Source organism: Triplophysa rosa, linkage group LG9 (assembly GCF_024868665.1).
Source record: "Triplophysa rosa linkage group LG9, Trosa_1v2, whole genome shotgun sequence".
In the NCBI taxonomy this organism is placed as follows: Eukaryota; Metazoa; Chordata; class Actinopteri; order Cypriniformes; family Nemacheilidae; genus Triplophysa; species Triplophysa rosa.
Window position 1 is genome coordinate 18,261,280 of NC_079898.1, and position 24,538 is coordinate 18,285,817.

Consider the following 24,538-nt stretch of genomic DNA (forward strand, 5'->3'; position numbering starts at 1 on the left):
ATCTGGAATCCATCAGTATAAACAATGGAGGCCCCGGTGCTGGAGCCTCTCGCCCGGGTCCCATGGGACTCCAACTCCACACAGCACTAGAACACCAGTTCCACCAGATACAACGCGCTCGATTATCCCACAAAGGAGATGAGCGGAAAACTCAACTTTCTACTAATCTGTGTTTAGTTTGGATGGGATGCAGATGAGATTGGTTTGCAGATAGATGCGGAAACACACACTGATCAAACTCGGCCATTCCTGAGGGTTCGCTCTGTGAATTACTCTGTTTATTATGATAATTATCTGTGAATCTTTTGATTAAGATTTTGTTCTTGTAACTGAGTCATATTCTACATGATGCACTGTACACATAAACATGACAACATATGTTATGGATTACACTAAACAAGAGAAATTTGGCTTCAGTTTACAACAATCAAAAACTTTGAGTTATAAAATATGGGGGTGCACCGGATCCTTTAGGAGTACAAACTTGTCCTGTTCACGAACATATTACTGGCAATGAGAGTTCATAGATTCCAGACTAATATAGAGAAACAAGCCTATATACACGGACTAGTGTGAAAGATGCAGAAGTATAGGCAAAGTGTGAGAGAGTCTTTATGCTAAATCGAGCTTGGAACACGCTCGTATTTATTTATGCAGATATATTTATAAATCTAGGTAAGTCAAGTACCACTGGCATTCAGTCAAAACTAAGACGACACAAAAATATATATGATATATACAGTATAAGGCTCTAGTTGCACAAAGACAAGCATTGCTTGTGCTCTTAATTTGTTCACGAGCAGCTGCTCTTTGCGAGCAATGACTGCTGAGATAAGCATTCTTATCCTCTACAGTGATGGCTATATATAAAAAGCCATACACAATCACTGCATGAATACGTTTTGTACTTGTGGTGTTAAAACAAACGTTAAATTTTGTTTGTGAATCTCTTTTTGTTCTTTTAGATTTTTGTCAGTCCAAAAAGCACAGATCAATAAACAAATCGAACAAATCTAAACATTAAACTAAAGGAGCAATGTGGAGATTTTAGCGGCATCTAGTGGTGCGGTTGCGAATTGCAACCAACGGCTCACTCCACCCCCTCCTTTCAAAGCACTACGCCACAGTGGCTGACACAGAACTAAGATGTCGTCTCGTTTTCGCTTCTTCGACATATTTACGTGTTCTGTAGAGCAGTTTGTCCGTTTGGGGCTACTGTAGAAACAACATGGCGAATTCCATGTAAGGGGACCCGCGCTGTATGTAGATAGATAGCTCATTCTGAGGTAAAAACATAACGCTTCATTATGTAAGGTCTTTATACACCTCTGAAGACAGTTACGTATATTATATTGCATTTCTGTCAATAGATCCTCCAAATGATTTCACACTGGGCCTTTAAATGTTTCTACTGCAGACTTATTAAACAAATACTGTTTTAAAATGTTATATATATACACGTTTTAAAAATACATATACAGTATAAATAAGACTTGAATAATTAGAACAGCAAAAATAAGACATCGTAAATAAGCTGTCATGTTTGCCAAAACGACTCATTCAGAGTTTAAAACGGATCAGTGCACCTCTAAATGTGACACCCGCTCAGCATCCTCACCCAAGGGCATACTTTTACATGCTACACTTCCAAAAACCTTTCCAGCCATGAACGAAAAGTAATGACAATATAAACTTCGACTGCCCTCCAAATGTTCCTAAAGCCTCAACAATAGTTTTCAGAGCAAAAACAGCAAAGACCTCAATATGGCAGCTTCATCTGGAAGGTGAAAAACACAACGCTCAATAAATCATTTCTTGGGAACCAGCACTCTTCTTATTTATAGGCAATAAAATTACATTCTGTCACACTAATAAATGAACTAGTTATTAACATACCGCAGTGTTTTCTATGTACCTCACTGCCCCAGTTTCAGAAAGCAAACAAAGAGAGATTTCCAAGAGACCGGCCAAAATCGCACATATGTTACATTAAGTTAATATGGAACATATAGCTACATATTATGACAATAATTGATCAACAAGCATACAGCGCAAAGGGACATGCTGCAGGAAATCTCTTACCCACCACATTACTCACACAACCACAGAATTAAATGTACTGTATTAGTATTAATGTACCATCTTGTGTCCAGTTAATAACCCAACTCGATTTAACACTACTGAATGTTCAACTAAATGTTATTTTAAGCTCAAATAATACGATGGCAACCCTGAAGACAAATCCACAAAGCAGTGTGAGATTTACTACGAGGCAATCATCCCAGTGCTCAGTTACAACTGGTGACAGGCAAATAGCTGGCAAACCACTGATGTTTTTCAAGAGGGCTTATCAAACACGACAGCTATCTATCCCGCAGTAAACACTGGAAGTGGGCTGGTGCTGCAGATCAAACCCCATATCCAAAACCAGAGAGAATCGTAAAACGACTTTTCCATTTAAATTTAGTCAGAACAAATGTGGGATTTAATGAAGGCCCCTGTCAGTGCAAACACCACCAGGTTGGATGGCTCTGCCGAGTCTGTTACGCAGGCAAGTTTGGCATTCCCCTTCTAATTAGGAGTTCATCACACATAGTTAACTCAGTGTCAGTGAGGACACTAACCTCTGGTGCTGTCAAACTAGGTCATTGTTTTAAATCTGATTAATGAGTTAACATTTATTTATTGTAAAAGAGTACACAAAAAGGCACTCTTGCAAGGCCATTGGTTTTTTAGCATATTTTTTATATATTGCTGCTGTCCTTCTGAAACCTTGTATGTCCATATTTTGTGATTTGTTTTGCCATAAATCATTATCATTAGTCACCCTTTATGTTTGTCACTGGGTTTTGAAAATATCTAACCAATAAAATGTACTAAAAAGTGCTTGTGAATAGGGCTGTCACGATTATTAAATTATCGTCTCATCGCGATTGTTTGACCTCACCGCGATGATTTCGGATCATCGCAATTATCGCACATCTCTATAAAAGACACTAGGGGGAGCTGTAGTGCATCTGCATATTGCATATTTTAGTGTATATATTGTTACTAAAGCATGGTAACACTTGTAAAATGTACCACCACAACACAATCACTTAAAAAAAAAAACTAAAACATATACCATAAAAATAACCTGCAGTACAATTTAATATTATTTAAGCAAATCTCAGTGTGAAAACCAGTCTACCAAAATTTCATTAACACACAAGTAAAATTTTACTGTAGTCTTGCAAGTGAGAAAAAAACAGACTAGAAGCTTTTCTATGACTGATAGTATTTTAATGGTGGCTTCAATTCACACCTGATCAATTTACTTCATTTACAAGTATTTGGTGGTTGTATTATTGACAGGTAAAAACCTAAACCTTAAATATATGATGACCCAATTTTTTCCGATGTATTTTCAAGAAAAAAACATAGTCTTGTATTCAGAACAATATGGTCATTTCAATCGCTGAATCAAAAATGAATGAGAATTAAATGTCAAAGCTCAAAAACAGACAATTAATCGTCATAATCGCCAAAGCCCTAAAACAGACAATTAATCGCCATAATCGCAATGATTTATTAGACAATTAATCGTCAATCAAATTTCATAATCGTGACAGCCCTACTTGTGAACTTTGACAACACAGTATTTAATCATTTAAAAAAGTACAGTGTTTATTCCATTATTTTCTGAATTTACTATGTATACTATGCATGTATTTAGCTAAAATTATCATTTTTGTTTAATTCTGTGAACTAACAATATTTCTCCCAAATTTCAAACATAAATATGGTTTCTATTTGCTTTTATTTGCAGAAAATGAAAACTGGAGAAAAAATGTCAAAATAACATAAAAGATCCTCTGTATATTCACTTTTAAGCAATACAACAATAATATTTGTACATGTGTATTTAGGAAAAGTTTAAAAGTGGTAATCTTAATTTTTATCACAGTTTGCATGTATCTTGTCATGCTTTCAGTCTTTCACATTGCTGTTGGACGACTTTGTCACTGCTGAGGTTTGATTTTGTTGTAATTCAACAGACACTGGACTAAAATGGCAACAATACATCTAGAAATGTTGATTAACTAAAAATGTGGAATGATCTCTTAATTTTTTCTGTGGCTGTATATATCATTTTTATTCGTCATTTTAAATATTTATATTTTTTTATATAATTTTTGAAACAACCCAACATTTTTTACATTAGATTTATCAATTTGGCAGACGCTTTTATCCAAAGCGACTTACAAGTAGTAGAGCTAATAACATTTTGTCAACAAATTAGAGTGTAAATTAAAAATATGTTGATAAAAATTATTTTTAATATTTGTGTCAGGAGTAATGAATCTGAGCCACCAATATTTAAATTAAAAGAAAATCCAAATGCCATTGTTTACCTTAGTTTTGATTTATCTCTTCTGCATCTATTATTTATCTGTTGCAAAAATATCTGCATCATTTTACCGCAGAAGATTAATAATCCAATTAATAAACACAGTCACACTCTCTGCCAAAACTATAATTCTGCCGTTTTCTGGAACCAGGATCAGACGTAAAATGTAAATAATGCCCCTATTTCTTTATCTCCCAATCTAAGACACTAATATTGGCTGCACCTATGACAGCATGATTTCCTACGCAATACTGATCTAAACCGACCCACGACTGGCGATTGCTCAGAACATAAATGCAAGTGTGAGGTAAACAGTCTGTTCTGAGAACACAGTGCTGTTCATTCTCATTTTATGCGAGCTTCATTGTTGTACGTCATCCCTTCCTAGTTTTACAGGAAAGGACATCATCACAGAGACACATGTTACTGGCTTTACGCCATCACAGCTGATCCAATGTTGCTATAGTAAATGATGAGCTCTTCCTTATCACTACAGCTTGTCAATCAAGGGAGTAATTCAATTATAAGTGACATATTTATGAACCAAGGGTTATGGGAACCACGCTTGCACTCAATGCCTCTTTTGTCTAATGTTCCAGGGTATAAAAAAAGACGTCTCAAGGGAGAAGGAATATTGTTACGTTCTAGTCCGTACTAGCACCCACACTGAACGAACACTACAACAAATGCTTTTAATCCAAGTTTCTACCAGCCACACGAGATCATTGAAAACTCATTAGATCAAAATCCTGCATAGAGCATCAAATATGGAGGAGAGATTGATTGTGGAAACTGGGAAATATCAGAAATTATATGTCAAATCTTACAGTGTAAATCATTAAAAACATGGAGATGAATTGCTAAAACTCAATTCTGGATGTTACGCTTCATGTGTCCTTAGTGTGGACAGAAAAATTGGTTGTCACTGGTGTCTTGTCACATTATGAAGTTTATGTTGGTCCATTACAGGCAGGGTTACTGGAAGCGATCTAGGTTAGCCTGCCAAACAACCAATGCAAGATCAATTACTCAATAAGGATGATGAGGTCCCACCCTCAGTTCATTTAGTTCTCCAAAGAAAATTCTAAAAGAATACACAATTCTCAAGCCTTGCTGAATCGAAGTGTCTGTAATACAGGTAAGCCCTCCATCCCCTAAAACAAACCAGAGCGTGTTTGCTTATCTTAGCACACCAATATGAATCATATTTGAAATCTCCTCGCCAGGATTACCCTTTAATATCTGTCATAACATTTCTATAAGCATTATTAATATAACCAAATCTGGGTTTACAGGTTCAGCTCGGTGTTGTACTTGAGAAAAGGTGCTGGTGGGAATTTTATTTATGAATGAGCACATTGTGTTCTTTGGTGTCTCAGGAGGTGGTTTGCTCTTGGCCCGATGTGTAGATAAATGTTTTCAATGTATTTAGTTTCGCTGGAAAAATGCAGGGGGTTCACATTAACACTAGCTGGCACTGGCGCAACATCTCCCACAGATAACGCTGACTTTTCTACTAGCCCGTTCTGATCGTGTTCGAAATCATCTCTCTCTCTCACCACCCATACATTCATCATGCTAATGTAGCGTGCGGCCCTTGAAAACACGACACGTGTGATGGGAATTGTGGACTGTATGGAATGGTTTCATAGCAACTGATTTAAACAAACTAATGTTGTTACCAAAGTCGATGACATGGGACCCTTAACCGCCCTCCTCTATATTCCTGATAACAATAATTTCCTAACAATGTCCTGCAATAACTCCATATTTCTAAAAGCATTCACATGTTCAGGATTTTTGTTATCACAAGTCCTGCTTCCAGGAAAGAACCTCTTGCTCAAAAAACTCAATTCCCATGGTTCCCCGTGCCAACCCGGCTAACCCCAACCACTTGTACAGCTGCGAAATGGGGTTAAATTACCGAAGCAATGAATGACATGAGCAGGTTGATTGGCCGGTGCGTAAAAAGATCGAGGTAATGTATCTAAATGTTTCCATCTTATTTAAGAGCACATGGTTGAGATAGTGAAGACCATGTACTGCATCGCTATTTCTTAAACGAAGCAGACCTCTGATTCCTAGCAATGGAATTACTGTAGGATGCTGGAGTACACATGTAAAGCATTTTATATTGCGGTTTGTCACCGTATTATCGTACTATCTGCTCATCTAACACAGTTACGATAACAGAAAGGGATTTATTGAGTAGTAAATACCCATGTAAACACATGTCTCTGCTGTTTTCAAAGGAGAAGAGGACTGTCTGTTATGTCTCCAGTCTCACAGATAAGCTTTGTTTACATTGCAGCTTCTCGCTGATGATACCCCGCCAATTTTTCTTTCACATGCACACGCACACAAAACTACATGTTCCTGGAGAGGAATAAATTCTGTAGGTAGGACCAGGAACCAGATAGACTAGTGTGTCAAGACTGGACTGGTGCAGAATGGAAGGAAGATCACAGGTCAGACTGTAAAAACATTCCCATAATGCCCTCCCCCCCTAAGTCACGCTTTCCCTCACACCCCCACTACTTCCCTGAACCCTTAACAGCCGCCACAGTGACTCAACACAGGCCTTCCAGCTACATGATACACAAGAGACTAGAAAAGACTGAAGATACAGTTCATAACAGTGTGGGTTTTACAATGGCATTCTTATAAAAGCAAATAATGTAAAATCTTTCAGACTTTATTTGGTTTCACCATAAACCTAAACATAAATGTTCCAGGTGAACATTTAAGAGGATGTTTGCAATGTGTCAAAGAAGGGTCAGACACTTTAATGATCTCTGTGACTAGCATAACTATTAAAAATGTTTCCAAAACAACAGCTACAATTGAGGAGATAAAATGGTGATGGCGAAGCTTCAAGGAACGTTCCATGTTGATAAAAAAAAGGAATGCTATATCAAAAATAAGATGGTATAAAGTAAAATTACAATACGTTTAGATTAAGATTACTCATAAGCATGATAGAATCACTAAGGGCGTTTTCACACATGTGGATCGATTGCTTTGTTCCGAAACCAGGGGTTAAATCGCTACAGTATTGCAATTTATTTTAGTTCGGTTCGCATTCACAAGGCAATATTTCCAAACGGACCAAACTGTGTTAATAAAAGTCACGTGCGAGTAAACTCTCCTTCGATTGGTCAGAGTGCATCTGTTTATTTTCCCGGGATTCCGCTCAAAGATGTCATCCATCAGGATGGACAGACAGCAGCTACGCGGCATTTTTGTGGCTTGTTTGGTTACTGCCGTTACGGAGTTTCTTTGCCTGCTCTCGGCACTGTTCAACCGACCGATTAAATCCCATTTGTTTTAAGCGCTCGCTAAACACTATAAATTTCGGTGTTTTTGTGAGTTCTGGAGAGCTGTTCGGCGATGCATTTCTTCTGACCAAATTTCAATCAAACACTTCACTTCTTCCCTGCTACAGTCCCTGATACAGTCTGGAGCGTTGGGTCGGATGGCTTTCACACGTCTAGCGAACCGCTCCAGAGTTCGTTTGCAATCGGGCCGAGACCGCCTGCGATTGTTTTGGGGCGGATCCTAGCGCGATTGCCGTGTTCACATATGCCTAAACGAACCGAACCAAGAGAGAAAACGCACCAGGTTCCGAAACAAACCTTTATGTGTGAAAACGTCCTAAGATTGTCATTGTAAAAGTTACTATATTCACACTTTCTACTTCTCTGACACTATGATGTGATGCATTTAGGCCCAGTTAACTTTTGTACATTAAATATCATAAGGATAACAACAAAGGGACCTGACATAAACCTGGAAAGACTGCTTACTTGAAAAAACTCCTTCAAAAAACAACATTACTAATGTATATCAAGTTGTGCATCTAACCTAGACTATTCTAATGAAAGATTTAAAGCTCTGTGATATTAAATATTATGCCATAGGGTCACTTGTATCAAACCTGAACATTTCTGAACCTGAACATTTTTCGGGTGCTTGGTTTGGTAAAATCAATATAATCCCAAACCTGCATGACTTTCTTTCTTCTGCCGAACTCAAAGAAAGATATCATTGACTTTCATTCTGTGGAAACAAACCCACTGAGACATTTCTCAGAATATCATCTTTTGTGTTCCACAGAAGAAAGAGTCATATACAGGTTTTGAACAACGTTGGTGTGAATAAACCATGACAGAATTAACATTTTTGTGTGAACTGTCCCTTTAAGTTAAGACTGCAGAATGATAAGTATGAGATAAGAAGCAATCATGTACTGTAATAGCAGACGTATTGTTACATCCTTCCAGTCAATCACAGCTGACTGTCCTCATGATGGGTCAGACTCTATAGCTAACTGAGGACCTGTTTAACAGGAGATTGATTAAAAAAGAGAGATCTGTGGTCTCGGTTTGTGCTGTAGTCAGCATCCCACTGGGTGAACAATACGAGCTGACTTCCTGACCTCTTCGTCTGGAGATCCTAAAGACAAACAATGGGACCCTTAATTAACATTGGCCATTCCCAGCACTAGGCCCTTCCTGACGGTCCCGATTCAGACCTGAACACAAAGCTTGCTGTGTTTTATTTCTCTGACACCATCTACTGTGCTTGTGTGTCCTGGCCTTCAAATGAGCCATCCCAGTTAGGCCTCGCTTATACTCCTTTTGAATAGAAAAGAGAGTGAGCGGTCTGACACATCTTAAGGTCAAATGTGACGTGAGCAATGGTGTTCAGTTGGAATTTTGTGACTCCAATGAGAGGGATGGATGTTTTAGGATCTCTGTCTGCGATATGAGACGAGCGCATGGTTGTACATTATCTATACTCCTAATCGGGCAGGATGTGTTTTCATGCTAGATAAGGCCAAACAAATGGTCATTTTGCTCAAGTTATCAGGTTGGTTACAACGTCAGAGGATCTTGCAGGTTGTATAGTCTTGGAACAACAAACAGCTTGAACAATACCACTGACCTTGTGCAGGTTTACAGTGAATCAAAGAACAACTTTAAACAATTATTTACTTGACATTTAACAATTCCAATATAGAGTTGTCACTGGAGTAAGAATGAGCTCAGATTCAACAATATAGAGAACAAAACACAACCTAGATGAAACATGCACGAAAACATCTCCAAATAATCATAATCAAAAGGCTACAAATCAAAGTTTCTCATGGCAGTCTATCATATAATATTAGTGTTGACATGAAACCTGTGTTTGTTTTCTTTCATTAACTTTTGCGCTCAGAAGACCAGATGTGACCACAACCTTCCCACTGCAAAGTGATTGAAAGTTTCTGTACAAATAACAGTTAATGAAAATGTAATTACTGCGGATTTCGTGAATAATTGAACTCAAGAGTCGTGAACAACAGAGAAGAGCTGAGGATCTTTGTCTTATTATCCAAGCAATATAACCCCATCTACGTTATGTAACAAACCACTGTGATTGCTTTGAGGGTCTTTCTGAAACTAAGAATGCCAGTTTGCCCTTTTATTTGTCCTCAAAAATGTCTTTGAGGGCAACATTCTTAAAAAAAAAAACATGAGAGCACAGCACTCACCATTTCCCATTCTTTTCTTATTTCTAAATATGAAAACAGATCACACCGCTCAGTTGAAGAGATGTTATCGCTACCCTCCTCTGCATGTTGACATATACAGTAGGTCTCATGCAAAGGGACATCTACAGTCCAGAAAAAAGGCTCCATTTGCTGTTGTATCAGCAGAGTCAGAGCAAGAGTGACATTTTTATGCGGAACACAAAGCAGCTGGCAGGAAGCCCTCTTTTCATATTTTGTAACTTTGATTTCCTTTGTGAGGAAGTGCTAAACATGCTCTCCACAGTTCTGACCTTTTTCAGCTGGTTGTTTCCAAATCCTGACAAGGACTCTACATTTTTATGAAATAAAACATAATATAAACTTAGTTTAAATGTCCAGTCCAATGTCCAAATGTTTGGAGGATCTATTGACAGAAATGCAATATAATATACATAACTATATCTACAGAGGTGTATAAAGACTTTACATAATGAGGCGTTATGTTTTTATTACCTTAGAATGAGCTATTTCTATCTACATAAACCGCAGGTTCCCTTGCATGGAATTCAACATGTTGAAGCGAAAACATGATGACATCTTTGTCCTGTGTCAGCTGCCACAGTGCTTTGAAAGGGAGGGTGCGGTGCAGTGAACCCCTTGGCTGCAATTCGCAACCTCACCGCTAAATTTCACTAAATTTCATACACTGGACCTTCAATAATATAAAACCTAATTACAGCCTACCCCACTACTATATCTAATACAGGGAGATTTATCATCACTGAGATTTAACATAATTTGGGGGCAAATAAAAATGCATTCAATGAATTACACAATGTGTTGTTGTTGTTCTTGGTATTAAAAATAAATGATGGCTATTATGGCTGAAAGACTAACTATGCACAATTATGCATTAATAAAAACAAGCAGAACACATGTTTGGGAATGGGAATAGTAAATCTGTTTTGCAACATCACACTGGTTGTTTCCCAGGACAACCGACTGACAGGCTGTGACAAACACTGAACAGCTGGCCTGAACAAACACGACTGCAAACAGATCTGTGAAGCAACATCACCCTCAGATTCATTTACATAGTGTCATTTGTGTAAAATAACCACAATTAAGAGGCACGTTGACACGCCTACATTTTTGACTATTTACTCGCATGAAAATATGAGTCCTTGTAAGTACTCTAAAGTAAACATCTTAACTGATGTTTGTTGATGATGTCAAAACATGGGAAAATCCCGGTGATTTTAGGCTTTCTTGCATATAAAATGAGCTGATTTTCGAGGGTTTTGAGAGTCAGTGTTTTGTTGTGCATGCAAACACACTCCAAGGCTCCAAGAACGTTGACTACCCTGTTGTTTTGCAAAACTTATTTTTAAGTAAGACAATATGTTTAATTGCAAATACTGTACATAATGTAACAAGTAAAAACCCTTTTAATGCAAATAATAATATACAGTATACAGCTTTGTTCTTACAGGATGTATAGATTTGGTCCATTGTGATCACCCAAAAGCAAATTGTCATCATCAGACCTTTCTTGGAGTTAAAAGTTGAGAGAGTCACTAAATCTAAATACTGACATTCCAAAACACACACTTATTCTTGATTTCTGGCCATGAGTCTTATTTTTTATACTGTATTACTGAATATATGTGGCTTTCGAAACACTTGTTGAAAGTTCTTTAGCATTAACAGACAAACGTATAACATAACAGAACTTTCGCGAAGCACACACTACATAATATTTTAAAATCTTTTCCCAACACATCCACCGTTCGTTACTTGGGCTTGTCGTAGTTCTGATTGAAAATGGACTTGCTTATGTATGCAGCTTACAGCTATTTATTTGATTCTATCAAGAAACAGGAAATACGTTGTCATTTTGGCTGCTTATTAAAGCCATGTTTACGCAATTATCTCAGCAAGAGACTGGGAAAAGGTGACAGTCTCGTAACAACTCTGTGATTGCCTCCTACAGCAGAGTGTTTTCCTTTCACAGGCTGTTGTAGTCCTAATGGAAGTTTCTTTCAAACAAAGGTCTCTTGTCGAATTAAATTACACAACCTCAGGCTAATGTTTACAATTTTAGTATGTTGCATAATTTAAATGCAAGAAATCAAAGTCTATCACTTTGACCAACATGGGACAAACAGTTGGGTGGAATACGCACGCTACTTCAGAATAAATGATGTTAAAAACACTTTCGAATATTGTAACATTTACCTCTAAATAACTGACAAGAACATTTTTTTGCAAGAAACAAATGCATTACAGCATTAACATGCTTTCTTGCTCATTTCTGAGTCAGAACCAAAAATACGATAAAGTTAAAGGGACAGTACACCCAAAAATGAAAATTCTGTCATCATTTACTCACCCACGAGTTGTTCCAAACACAGAGAAAGATATTTGCTAGAATGCTTGTAACCAAACACTTCTTGGCCACATTTTCAGCCAAAGGAAAATTACAAAGGTAGTCAAAAGCGCGCCAGAACTGCTTGCTTTCCTACATTCTTCAAAATATCTTATTTTGTGTTCATCAGAACAAAGAATTCTTCCCTACTATGGTAGTCAATGGTGGCCAAGAACTGTTTGGTTAGCATTCTTCCAAATATCTTCATCAGAACAAAGAAATTTATACAGATTTGGAACAACTTGAAGGTGAGTAAACGATGACAGAATTTTCAGGTAAACTGTTCCTTTAAGATAAGTAAAAAATACAATCGCTGACTGGTGTTGGCAAGAGGGGGCTGACTGGACACCATTTGCTCAAAACATCCTAATAAGTGTTGAATCTGCCACCTTTAATCAGCAGACTTAAATGACCCACAACACTTGGAGGAAGCAAATAATACGACAAAAGGGAAGCATTTGTGTTACATATTAAAAACAAAGAAACCTCTCAAAAGCAAACTGCCATTGGCTTGTTTTGTTGAATTTCCAAGAAATTCAAAACAGTTTCTGAGGATGCACAACCAACAAACCCTTCAGAATCTCTAATAGCAAACATGGACTATTGGATAAAAGTCGCTCAAAACCAGTGCATTTGAGCAAAATAAATCAGGAGAGAGAAGAAAATTGGAAGCAGGGCTATATATACACACATTCCTTTGCCATGATTACGATTTGAACAAGAGATGTATTATCTCAAAAGAATAATCAGCCTTCTGTATGAAATCAATGGTATTCATGTGTTTTTGGTTAACACGAGAGAATCTTCATCTTTCCCATCAAAGAACATCAGGACAGTCCCCAGCTGTGTCTACTCCACTGTATCTGGTTCATCTGTGAATTTCTTAAAAATACAAGTCGCACGACAATTTGAGAATTTTCTAGCATGATTCAATCCCCTGGAACTTATACAGAGAACATTCAACATGTATGCAGCGCTGGGCTGCTAACACAATACATCAAGAGAGGAAAATGCAAGTAGGAGACAGAAACATGATTGTGACCCTATGGCCATTTCTTCTTACAACAAAAGGCATTCTTTTCCGCACCCTGTACCATGTTTCAACAATTCCCGAACAAGACTCACATTGATGGGTGACAGTGGGAGTTAGAACCCATGCTGTGAATGACAGACAGTGTCACTAAGAGACCGTGACACAAAAAAGGGCATTGGCAATAGGGATGCATTGCAGAGGACATGACACACGAGCTGAGCTTAATATGCAGAGCCTCTCACAGCCCTGCGAGCCGCATTCCACCGCACACATTTTCCATAAGGAAACCCCAGCGCACCTCGGCATGCCGAGTAGGTAAGTGTCATCGACTGAAACAATTAGATATTCAACTAGCATAACATAAATAGCGAGAAACGGCCATGGTTTTTGAGGTCTTGGCATAAAAGTTGGCAATGGGAATTCTGGGTAATGAATGACAGAGCAAAACCGTTCCCATTTAGCGGAGCTTGTTGACATAACTCTCGCTAGCTGCCCATGGGCAGAGCAAACAGCTGCCTGCTCTACGGTGTTTTTTTTCTAACTAGTGTTCCCTGCAGAGCTCAGCAAGGGCCAGAACCACTTCCCTTAGGTGACATGTGAGTAAGAGAGGTCTATTGCCCTGCAGTCTGAACCGCACACACACCAGAACACCAAACCAACACACATGCTTCCTGCCCCCACGCTCTGCTCCAACCGAGCCGTGACATTCCCTAATTCCTATCTGGTCTGCTCGTCTCCAGACGCCCTGCCACGTCCAGCCCCTGTCCCAGGAATGACAGTGTTTTGAAACTCTGCCTTTACACTGACGGAGCAGCTTGGCCCACTTCACCTCATCTGCTGGGAAACTAATGGAGATCGAGACGGTGTGCTGGGAGAGCGCATGAGAATGTGATTCTCAGCACTGGCTTTAGATCACAGGTCCTGCTGTGCCCTCTGAAGTCAGAGCTTCAGTGTTTGTGTTGGCAAGGAGTTTAGAGTCCTTTGGATAGGACGGACTTTTAGTGGGCACCAGCTTACGCTGGAATTCATTTCCTTTGAGACAAGAGGCGAAGAAACTAGACTCGCCCTGCGCATCATTTCTCAAACTGTGCGATTAAAGAAGGAAACATCGTCTCTGAGACATTCAGAGGGGTGAATACGTGGATGCGTCATATGATATAACAAATGGAAAGTATATCACAGAATGTGGGACTGCAGGGGGAGGTAAATTTCTGCAGTGTTGAATTGAGTAGGTGTGGACACTATCTGGGGACTGGACTTTTCTTGCTTTTCCACTGGCTTTCACAAGAGCAACTAAGATTTAAAACAGGACATATTTGATAGCGATTTACTCTTCAGGCCTTGTGTAACAGCTGCTCCACAAAAACAGATATAAAACTCAAAATTAGCTTTAGCTTTTTTCTAGATGACAGGGTCATAGAGTATCGCAGAGATGATGTTTATTTGTATGCAAAACCCAGAAGTGAGTTAGCATTTTACCACTTCCTGTTCCATTGCCCCAAGTCAATGGGTTTTGGTTAAATGTCTAAAATAAGGTTTGTGGTTAACAAAACCTGTAAATACTTTTTAATCTATGACCTAACACACCAGTTATAACCCACTCTTGGTTTATTGTGTCTTAAAAACGGCGTTTGCTAACAAGTTGCTAAAATTGACTACATCCTTTGACATTAAACGTCATCACGTTGGACACACTTGGACTCTTTTAAAACGTTGATGGATATTCATTCACAGAGTATTTACTTACCAGGGAACACGTTTTTAATAAAGTTTGAAAAAGTTGTCAGAGGCTTTTGGTGGTGGTGACGTTGATATCGAGCGACCACAGTGTAGTCTGTTTATAGCATCATGGTAGCTTTTTAATTCTGTCGATTGTATTTAGGCTTCAAAAATAACAAATACTGTGTTAATCTGTAAAGAATATCTGGATAGACAAAACGTGTATCACAAACCATTATTATTTTTTTGCGATCTTCCAAAAGTTTATGAGAAAAATCCATAGGCTTTCGGTCGGGGAACCAGTGCGGCGCAAACTTCCGGGTTGGCCTACAGAAATACGTCATTTCCACGAAAATCCATTGATCATTGAATAAAAAAATCTGTCACAATTTTCACCGTGTGTAACAATGGAGTACTAAAGGAGATGGTAGGCAGCATGTTAAACTGATCGCCTTGATCCCCATTCACTTACATGGAAAAAAAAAATGTGTCGAAATAATACACGGGTATAAATGACAGCATTTTTTGGCGAACTACACCTTTAAAATATATAAACATACATTTAAACTGACATCAATTACGTAGATTCCATAAGACGAGTCGAAAATCAAAAGATTGACAACAATCCCCATAAAGTCCCTAAGATATCATCTGTGACTTCAATGTTTTCGTAAACGAATCTATGATTACATAATGCCACTGACACAACTGTAGTTTAATCTTTTAACAGAAAATGAGCAATAGTTTCCATTGGCCATTAGGGTCAGCAAACACACTCCCAAAAACAATGTAAAAAGAGAGATTTGTAAAATACCTGAGCCATGCACAAAGAGAGATATTTTATCATGATAGGATTTTTAGCAGCCTGCAGGGAACCGTCGTCATCTTTCATAAAGGGAGGTTTGCCACTTTAATCCCACATCTGGTCTGCATTACCATTCCATGCAGCTCAGACTTGAGCCTGTACAAGAACCTCACCCACTATCTGCATCCAAAGACTATTAAACCATAACAGCCTGAAATTAAAGATGACACAGTCTCCTTCACAAATACATGCATTTTATCTTTGTTTAACACATTCTTTTATTTATGAAATTAGTGTTGGAATGACACTCATAGGAAAGATGAGGGAAATCTCAGGCAGCACTATGAAGTGACTTCAAAAGTGGCCTAACATGGCATTTATATTTAAAACTAACCTATTTGTGAAACATATCTTTGTATTTTGTGTCCTCGAGGGTATACAATGCACTGTGAAAACTGTTGCAACAGCCATATGGAAAAACAACACAAGTGGTTTCTCATGACCTAGCTCATTTTGTCATTGTAAAACAACGAATTTAAGCACCCAAACAAAATTAAACCACAAACTTGTCACCTGTTTATCTCGAGGGCAACATATTCTCATTCCTGCATCTCTGATTAGGCAGCATTGCTCGTCTCACTGAGTCCTTTCACACCACATAAACTGAAACATCCATTGAAATGTGTTGCCCTGTAAACATGTTGTCATTCGTTATACAAACCTATAACTTAATGAAGCTAACGACAGGCTTAAAGTTACATTTGAAGTTACAACAGCACCATCACCTGCAAAATGCACATGGCTCCAATAAGACACTATTTTTATGCCTTATTTCCTGGTAAACACAGTTAATGTGTACCCTCAGCGTTAATGATGTTGTTGTTGTGGTGCACTGATGTCACAATGTCAACATATTTGTCATATTTCAGAAAATTGTGACCTTACATAAAACCTTGGCCAAATCTTCATAAAAAATTATGTTTGTTATGAAATGTATTTCAATAGTAAAACAAATACTCTGTGACCTTTCTGTTACCTCAAGCCTCAGCATTTCAGCTGTCTGATTTAACTTGATACGCATGACTAAAAAGACAGAGCGATGTTTGTTTGACAAGTAGGTCAAAGCAGCAAAATCTTCCTCTCAGTCTCTCTCTCTCTCTCTCTTTTTCTCTCCAGGGTGTACAGAGAATGCTGGCTCTTACCTGAGGGCAGTCTTTGATATAGTGTCCCTTATTGAAGCAGAGATGGCACAGGTAGTTTGGTGGAGGTCTCTTGCTGGGCTTGCGCGGCTCACAGGAGAGGGAGAGGTCGGAGAAGTGGTCCGTTAAAGAGTTCAACCCGTCCACTATGTTGTTGAGAGAGCCGTACGGGGACACGTTTTTGTATAAACCATTGTTCAGGGCCTGCAAAATATAACAGAACATGGAGGATAATTCATAAAATGTTACTCACAGCATTAACAAATACATAATGCAAAGCATAACACAAACAATCAAAGAAACTATTTTCAAAACTTACTTAACAATATATTCTTAAAACTCAACTGTTATGCTATTGATCATGTCTACCGATAAATGAATGAAAAAGCTTAAATAATTGAATCAATCTATTTATTGACAAAATAACTAAGCAGTTACAATCAGCATCTGGCTTTAGGACAGTATGGACACTATGCAACGACCAAATTAGATGTGATACAGAGTTCATCCTTCTTTAGAATCACTTCTTGGGCAACATAATCCACTAAAGCCAATAATAAGTACATCAGTCTGAGACTTGTAAATCATATTACCATATAACCACAGAAATGCAGTACAGCGTCAACAACATACATTACAGAAAAGGTTCGGAATGGAAGATGTTGCAATAGCGATGTCTTCCTCTGGTTTTGGTTTGAGAGGTTATGTTATTGTTAATGTCTAATGTTGGATAGCACTGAAACGTTATACTTGGCAATTTCAGATGACTATCATCTAATTCTTAGCCAAGCAGGACAATAAACAGTTTCAGCATGTATCTTCCAGACAAGTATTAATTATCAGCTAGATAAACTGGCGATCATTTTCCATTCAGCCAGTTAAACCCAGCTGATTTTCATTTGTGGCATGTAATACATGCATTTGTATTGTATGCGGAATTACCCGTATGAGCACTTAAGACAAAAGATGAGTTTTTAAAATGAGATATCTTTAGATGTGGTTGTGTTCAGAATAAACAGGTCTATAACAAGTAGTGCTATGAAAAACTGTGTGTAACTACACTGTTATTTTGTATGAGTTATGGCCAACAGATCGTGTCTAGCATTAACAAGGAATATAAAAAGGCATAATAAAATGTATGAAACATAACTGGCCAGTGATTGTGACCATTTCACTTGGTAACTTAAACAATGATCAGAAATGTCAGAAAAGTATGAGAAATGTTTGTATCTGAATGCATTTACAATGCTTTGACAATAATGTAACCGCAATATTGATTGTAGTTGTCAGAAAGGAATTTGGCCAAGTCTCTCCTGAGGGACGTGGCCCTCACACACATTTACACTAGTGGAGGACATCACTCCTCACCCCTCCACACAGCAGGAGGGCCAGTGAGAGAGGTCAATCCTAGCCTGTACTGCTGCCACTCAAACACTTTCATTTGAAAAAAAGGTGTTACTAAGACATTTGGCCATTATCATCTAAATGGTGCATACAGGTTTCTTTGTCAATTAAAATAAACATACAAAAACTATTTTTTTATTTAAACATGCCCAAATGTTTTTTAAACACATTGTACACACTGAACAAATGTAAAACAAAAAAATAAAACTAAACTGATCAAAAATAAATAAACTGCTGAGAATTTTAAACAACTACAAGATGAAGATTTGTCTATTCAAAAATGCATTAAAAGAGACAAATGGGAGGGACGAGGCAGGGAAAGAGACTTGTCACAATGTTTTTATCAAGCTTTGTCCTTCCTCAAACTTTCCACTAAACACAACCACTTTCCCTCTGTTTAAGCCACAATACTGTCATTACATGTTTAAAAAGAAAATGTGTCACTCATATATCCAAGCTTCAGGAAGTAATTATCTTATTTAAAAGAATATTTGAAGATCACAAAAACAATCAATAGAAACTTTTATATTTAATAGCCATTATATTTCATTTGAAAAACATTCCCAATTTTTTAAAAGAGAAACCACACCCATATTCTTCTTTCCATTTCCATGTTATGACAACAATAATTTTCAAGTCACCATAAAGCACTAAATTAGATAAAGATTCATTTAAAGTCCTAAGAGTACATTAACTTCACTTAAATATGCAAATAACCTTTACAGATGTAGCACTCCACAAAGCCTTAATTGAAAAAGTAATGCAGGTCTGAAGAATATCAATTTATAGACTAAAACTATCAAAACCAATACTTCAGACAGGATATCAGCAACTTCAAAAGATATTTAGCAACCAGAAACCTCATCATTACATTGAGCACTATTATAGGCCTATAGGGGTCTGCCTCCATCACTATGAGACTTTTGACTTAAAGGCCTAAGGTGTCTGACAAATAAAATACATGCATTCTTACAATCAAAATGAGATGACTGCTTAATCTGGCTGGCCACGTGCATACAATAACATACTGCAATCGGAGTGTGCAAAACTGGTACCTGTACAAACTTTTATCAGTATATTTTATAGTTTAGTTATTGTTTACCTTTATTTGTTGCTAATCAACGCGCACATTTTACACACTCTAGTTTATGCTTTAAAGTTATTTTTTTGTATAGGATTATGAAATAAATAAATAAATAAACATGAATCATCTCGGTGTCTTGGGTGAAAAACTTAACGGTAAAAACAAACAAATACAATTATTATGAATTGGCGAGTTATTGCATTATGACTGTTAAGCGTTTAAAACATTTAGCGTTGACACACAAAATCAGACGGCGATTGGTCTAGTTAACAAACTGCGCTTTACATAATAAATCTTATTTCACACTACAGGGACCGTTATCTCCGTGAACATTTCCAGACTAAATGAACTCTGTAGGAGAAAATCAGTTACCTCATTCCTCTGCAGCTGAAAGAGATTGTTGAGATAGTTGGAGTTGAGAGAGGAGCTCAGATCATTGGCAGGGGTTTTGCTGTAGTTCAGGTCCGGATGGGAAGAGTTGGGCTCTGGTCGGAAGGCATCGAAGGCACTCGTCTGTGTGTCTTGTAAAGAAAGGTAAACCCAGTTGAGAAGCTGTGCAGGCTGGTACACTGAGGTACTGGTGTCTATTGCAGACAACAAGCTCATGTTGTAAGTTTGTAACTTTTACTCTTCCACTGTTACTTTTGGGAAAGGCAAACTTGTTCTGGATCTACTGTGAATGCGCCGTCCGGTTTTCCACACCCCGATATGAGCACTTCTCTCTCTTCTTCCAGCACAGACCCAATTCATTCGCCGGGATCCCTGTCCCAGGCTTATACTTACACGAAAGTCATTGCTTCAACATGTCAGAATAAAAAGTTTTAGCCCGCTGTCTTCGGCCCGTTATCTCGCTTTATTTGCACTGTAACAGCAAGGAACTCATTGAATATTCATTTAGCGTCTGCGCGCGTCACTGACCCAAATAGCCAATCGGTTTGGGGTACTTTAACATATGCGGAACAACCTGTGGAGTATTGGCTAGATGGCTAATTTAAACAATATTTATATTCATCGTGGATTTTGTTTAAAGGACATCGTTTCATATAGATTTTTCTTCGTACATTTTTAGCAGACACGAAACAGCAGTTAACAGTTTTTTTTTACGACAAAACTGTACATCCCAATGTATAAAACCCTTATCAGGGCTGCTTGTTAATGTTTAACTAATAAATAACATTTAAACATTTTCGTCTTAACTTAACCAGCCCATGTCACACGGCTGAACTCAATCGTTTAAAGACTTTATATTTGAAACTTAACACCTTTGGGAAGCCAATAGGCTGGTATAAGCAAATAGGTTGTTTGTTTAAAGTCCCAGTGAAATTTAAAATTACAATGCCTGTTTTTTCATGAAACATTGCAGCGTTTATTCTAAATAGTTTATCAATGTGGGTCCTTCTCTTTTTGAAATTCGTGTGCCCTCATAATCTTTATCTTAAATCTAACAAACATATCCCAGGGAACATCAGTTAATCCCCAACAATTTATTCACAAAATGGTGCAAACTATGAAAAACGTAAAAAAACGAATCACATCTGATTAGTGCTACAATACATTACTATACATAAGTAAAAATGAACATATTAAAGGCTATACCTTGCTAGGCTAACAGAAAGCAGTTGAGTTTTAAGATTCTGTAATGCAGTACTTTTCAGTGTTTTACATTTGACTGACCTCTGAGGTATGGTGGCCTGATTTGGGCTCCACCTTGTGAGGTTGTTAACATTCCTCTTCAGTTCATACATGCTGAAATACGGAATTTACTCTTCAATAACCTGTTCTTAAATGCATAGATTTAGATGCTGTTTAATAAAGTAAATATAAAGATTTTTTCCCAAAGATCAAGCATTCACACTCCTTTGACTTCAGCAATCGGAAGATTACTTATTTGCACTACCAATTCTACCATCTCTGGCACTGCTACATTATGGCCAGACTCCTTACTTTCCTTATAGTTTAGGGACACAATAGATTCATATTTTTCTCCTACCTTTCCTATAACCTTAACTGTATGTCCTTCAACAATTCTGTGCACCCTGGTAAACTCTCCTGAATAAACACAAAGCCACAATATTTATATTGGCAATGTACCAGAACATCTTCTTAACTCTCATTCAGTAATACCCCATCCGTCCGTTAGTCTGTGGAATACTTGGCACAAAGGTACAAAATCTTGACAAAATCTGCCCCGATAAGATCAAGGTAATACACCTTGCTTTTCTAATTTAATCTTAATGTTTAAACTTTCAAATTTAACTTTGAAATGACAAAAGACACGCTACTCTGTACACAAATTTTGTTGTATTTAACGTTTTCATATAAAGTTTTATCTACACTTGTTTGCATTGTCATGGCTAGCTCAGCAAACACTTTCTGTTTACAGTGATGTGAAGCATGTAGCCTCCCTCTAGTGGAGAAATGGTATAGTCCAGTAGCAGCGTGAGGTATATTTTACATTCATGAATACACTTACCTGCCACTTTATTAGGTACACTTTGCTAGTACAAATCGGACCCCTTTGGCCTTACAACTGCATTCTTTTGCCATGGAATAAATTTTTGAACTAAGAGATATTTCAACACTACTCTTTTCACCCAGATAAATGAAACTAAAATACGTTATTTTAACGCTAATGTGCTATAGAATTTTACACATGTAAAAACGTTGCATTAAGAAAGGGTATTTCTGAAGTAGTTAAAGAGGCACATCATTCATGTAAACATACATTCAAGAATAATCAACCATTTATCAGCACTGTATTCAGACTACTTATGAAAAGTTTAGATCAAAAATTCAGTTAAAAATCTTAATCCTATTCAATAAATAGTAAAATACACAGCTTCACAAAAGGAAATATTATTGAAATAAAAATCCCATTAAACTGTTAATCAACAATGCACATCATTTATATGATCTTTCATATGCCGCCTGTAACTGTACTCATATTTGTAAGCTTTATCACACATGGAGCACTGAAAAGGTTTCTCACTTGAGTGTGTCTGTTTATGTTTGTTAAGTGTGTAAATGCGCTTAAAACCTTTTCCACATTGGGAGCATAAATAAGGTCTCTCTCCTGTGTGATCTCTCTGGTGCACCCTCAGGTCATAGATTTCAAAAAACGTCTTTTCACAGCAGTCACATGAAAACGGCCGCTCACCAGCATGTCTACGTAAATGTTTTGTCAAATAAGAAGGTTTGGCAAACTTCATATGGCACTGGTTACACGTGTATGGCTTCTGTCTTCTGTGAATTTTCACATGATCGGCAAGAAGGGCTGACTGATGGAATTCTTTCCCACATGTTTCACAACTAAATAGATTTTCTTTGTGTAGTTTGTTGGACTTGTTGTCTTTTCCCATTGTGTCTGGAGTAAAGCAACAGGTCTTTCCTTTGCTTAAATCAGGATTCCCAGTCTGCTCTGCTGACCATCCAACTTTTTTGCTCGATGCATTCGGTTTTTTCGTAAAGCTTTTTGTAGTCTTGTACCCCTTGCTTCCTCTTGAACTTCTGGTCAGATTTTTATCGAAAGAAGCATGTGTGTTCCTTGCCATTTCAAACTCTTCGTCCATTTCAATTGGAGGTATAAGGCCAGTGGGTATGTTACCAAATGCTTCTTTCTTAATTTGTAGACCAAGGTCCAGAAGCTCCTCTTTATAATCACCCTGAGACCACGAGAAGCCATCTTGATCAGATTTCACTTTAACTTGTGGTGTGTGAATCTCTGACTGAATTAACTCTGCTTTCAACTTGAAAATGTCGTCGTTTTCAGTTTTTAAGTATCTATTGGGGAAGTCTTGTGAGGTTTCATATTGGTTATTGACAGGAAGCGTGTTCATCATTTCATCTTCGGTTTTTATTTGCGTGCGAGTCTGCACAGAAAGCAAGCATTCCTCCATCATAACGAAGACTTGGCTCTGCTATGTCTATTTCAGAGTTTAAACGTCAACTTTTGACGATAGCAACATTCTTTATGAAACTTCAAGGTGAATCCTTTAAATTGCAGGACCAGGACTTTAACAAAATGTTACATGGAGATTATTGTAAAGAATGCATTGCTGTGACCACAGCTAAACTAGCAACACGTCCGTCGTAATTTTATTTACAGATGCGATTTTTAATTTCAATTTTGAATTAATTGTTTAGTTGCTAATTAAAGGTTTTTAAACTGTTCAGAGTCAGGGAGAACACAAACGTGTCAGTTTCATTTGCAAAATATTTAACAATATTCGTTCACTCACCAAATGCCACCCGCAGGAGCGATTGACTAAAAAAAATGCTATATATTACTTTAGAAGTCGCAGACGATTAGCTGCAGTCACCAAGGAAAAGGCTCTTATTTTTGTTTTCAGGAGGGTTACAGACCACCGACATGTGCATACTGCTACCTACTGGACTGGAGTGTGTAATAGCATTATTTAATCTCTAACGTTACTCTAATCATTCCAGTTTTGACGTAAAAATTAAACTTATTTTTTAATAATATATGAAGAGTTTGGTTCCAAAATGAGATAACTCCCGTTTTTAAAAATGTTCAAAAATCATGTTTTTATTATATTAACACGTTTTTATTGTGTTAGTTATAGCTGTATTTTTTTTTTAGCTATTATGGCTCAAATTAAAGCAAACAAACCGCAGTTTGATTGATATTAATTGGAATGCACAATAAAAAAACATGTTTTTTTTTAAAACGGAGTTATCTCATTTTGGAACCAAACTCTTCATATATTCCTTTTTATCTGTAACTCACCCATTTGCTTTTATGATCACATTTTTACGGATTTAACCCAGAAGAGCTTCACCTTTCAGCTTGTTCAAAACAAAAAACTTTCAGCTTGTTCTGCTACTTTACTGGCGGGATGTAAACAGACTAAAACGAATCACATCGCCCTCTACTGACGAGATCCTATATAGCCATATACGAAAAAAACTGTTTAAAAGTTAATTTCTCAACACATTTA

At 37.5% G+C, this 24,538-nt stretch overlaps 2 protein-coding genes across 3 annotated transcripts in view; both read right to left on the minus strand.

The window, feature by feature from the left end:
• The window catches only part of zcchc24 (zinc finger, CCHC domain containing 24), a 35,610-nt gene extending 15,174 nt beyond the window's left edge, over positions 1-20,436 (minus strand). Inside the window, exons 1-2 of the mRNA XM_057342802.1 lie at positions 19,953-20,436; positions 17,096-17,296 (exon numbers count right to left, since the gene is read on the minus strand). Of these exons, the coding sequence (XP_057198785.1) occupies positions 17,096-17,296; positions 19,953-20,186 (435 nt within the window). The 5' untranslated portion in view covers positions 20,187-20,436. The remainder of the gene's footprint in view (positions 1-17,095; positions 17,297-19,952) is intronic.
• Positions 20,437-21,061: 625 nt separating this feature from the next.
• Positions 21,062-24,384, minus strand: wu:fj13e08 (zinc finger protein 22). 2 transcript variants are annotated; one of them, XM_057342430.1, is made up of 2 exons: positions 24,328-24,384; positions 21,062-23,449 (listed from the first exon to the last, which is right to left on the minus strand). In XM_057342430.1, exon 2 carries the CDS (start codon positions 23,417-23,419, stop codon positions 22,469-22,471), a length of 951 nt encoding a protein of 316 aa, XP_057198413.1. In that variant the 5' UTR covers positions 23,420-23,449; positions 24,328-24,384; the 3' UTR covers positions 21,062-22,468. The 2 variants fall into 2 exon arrangements, with proteins under 2 accessions (XP_057198413.1, XP_057198412.1); XM_057342429.1 differs by lacking the exon at positions 24,328-24,384 and adding an exon at positions 23,819-23,942.
• Between the last annotated feature and the right edge of the window lie 154 nt (positions 24,385-24,538).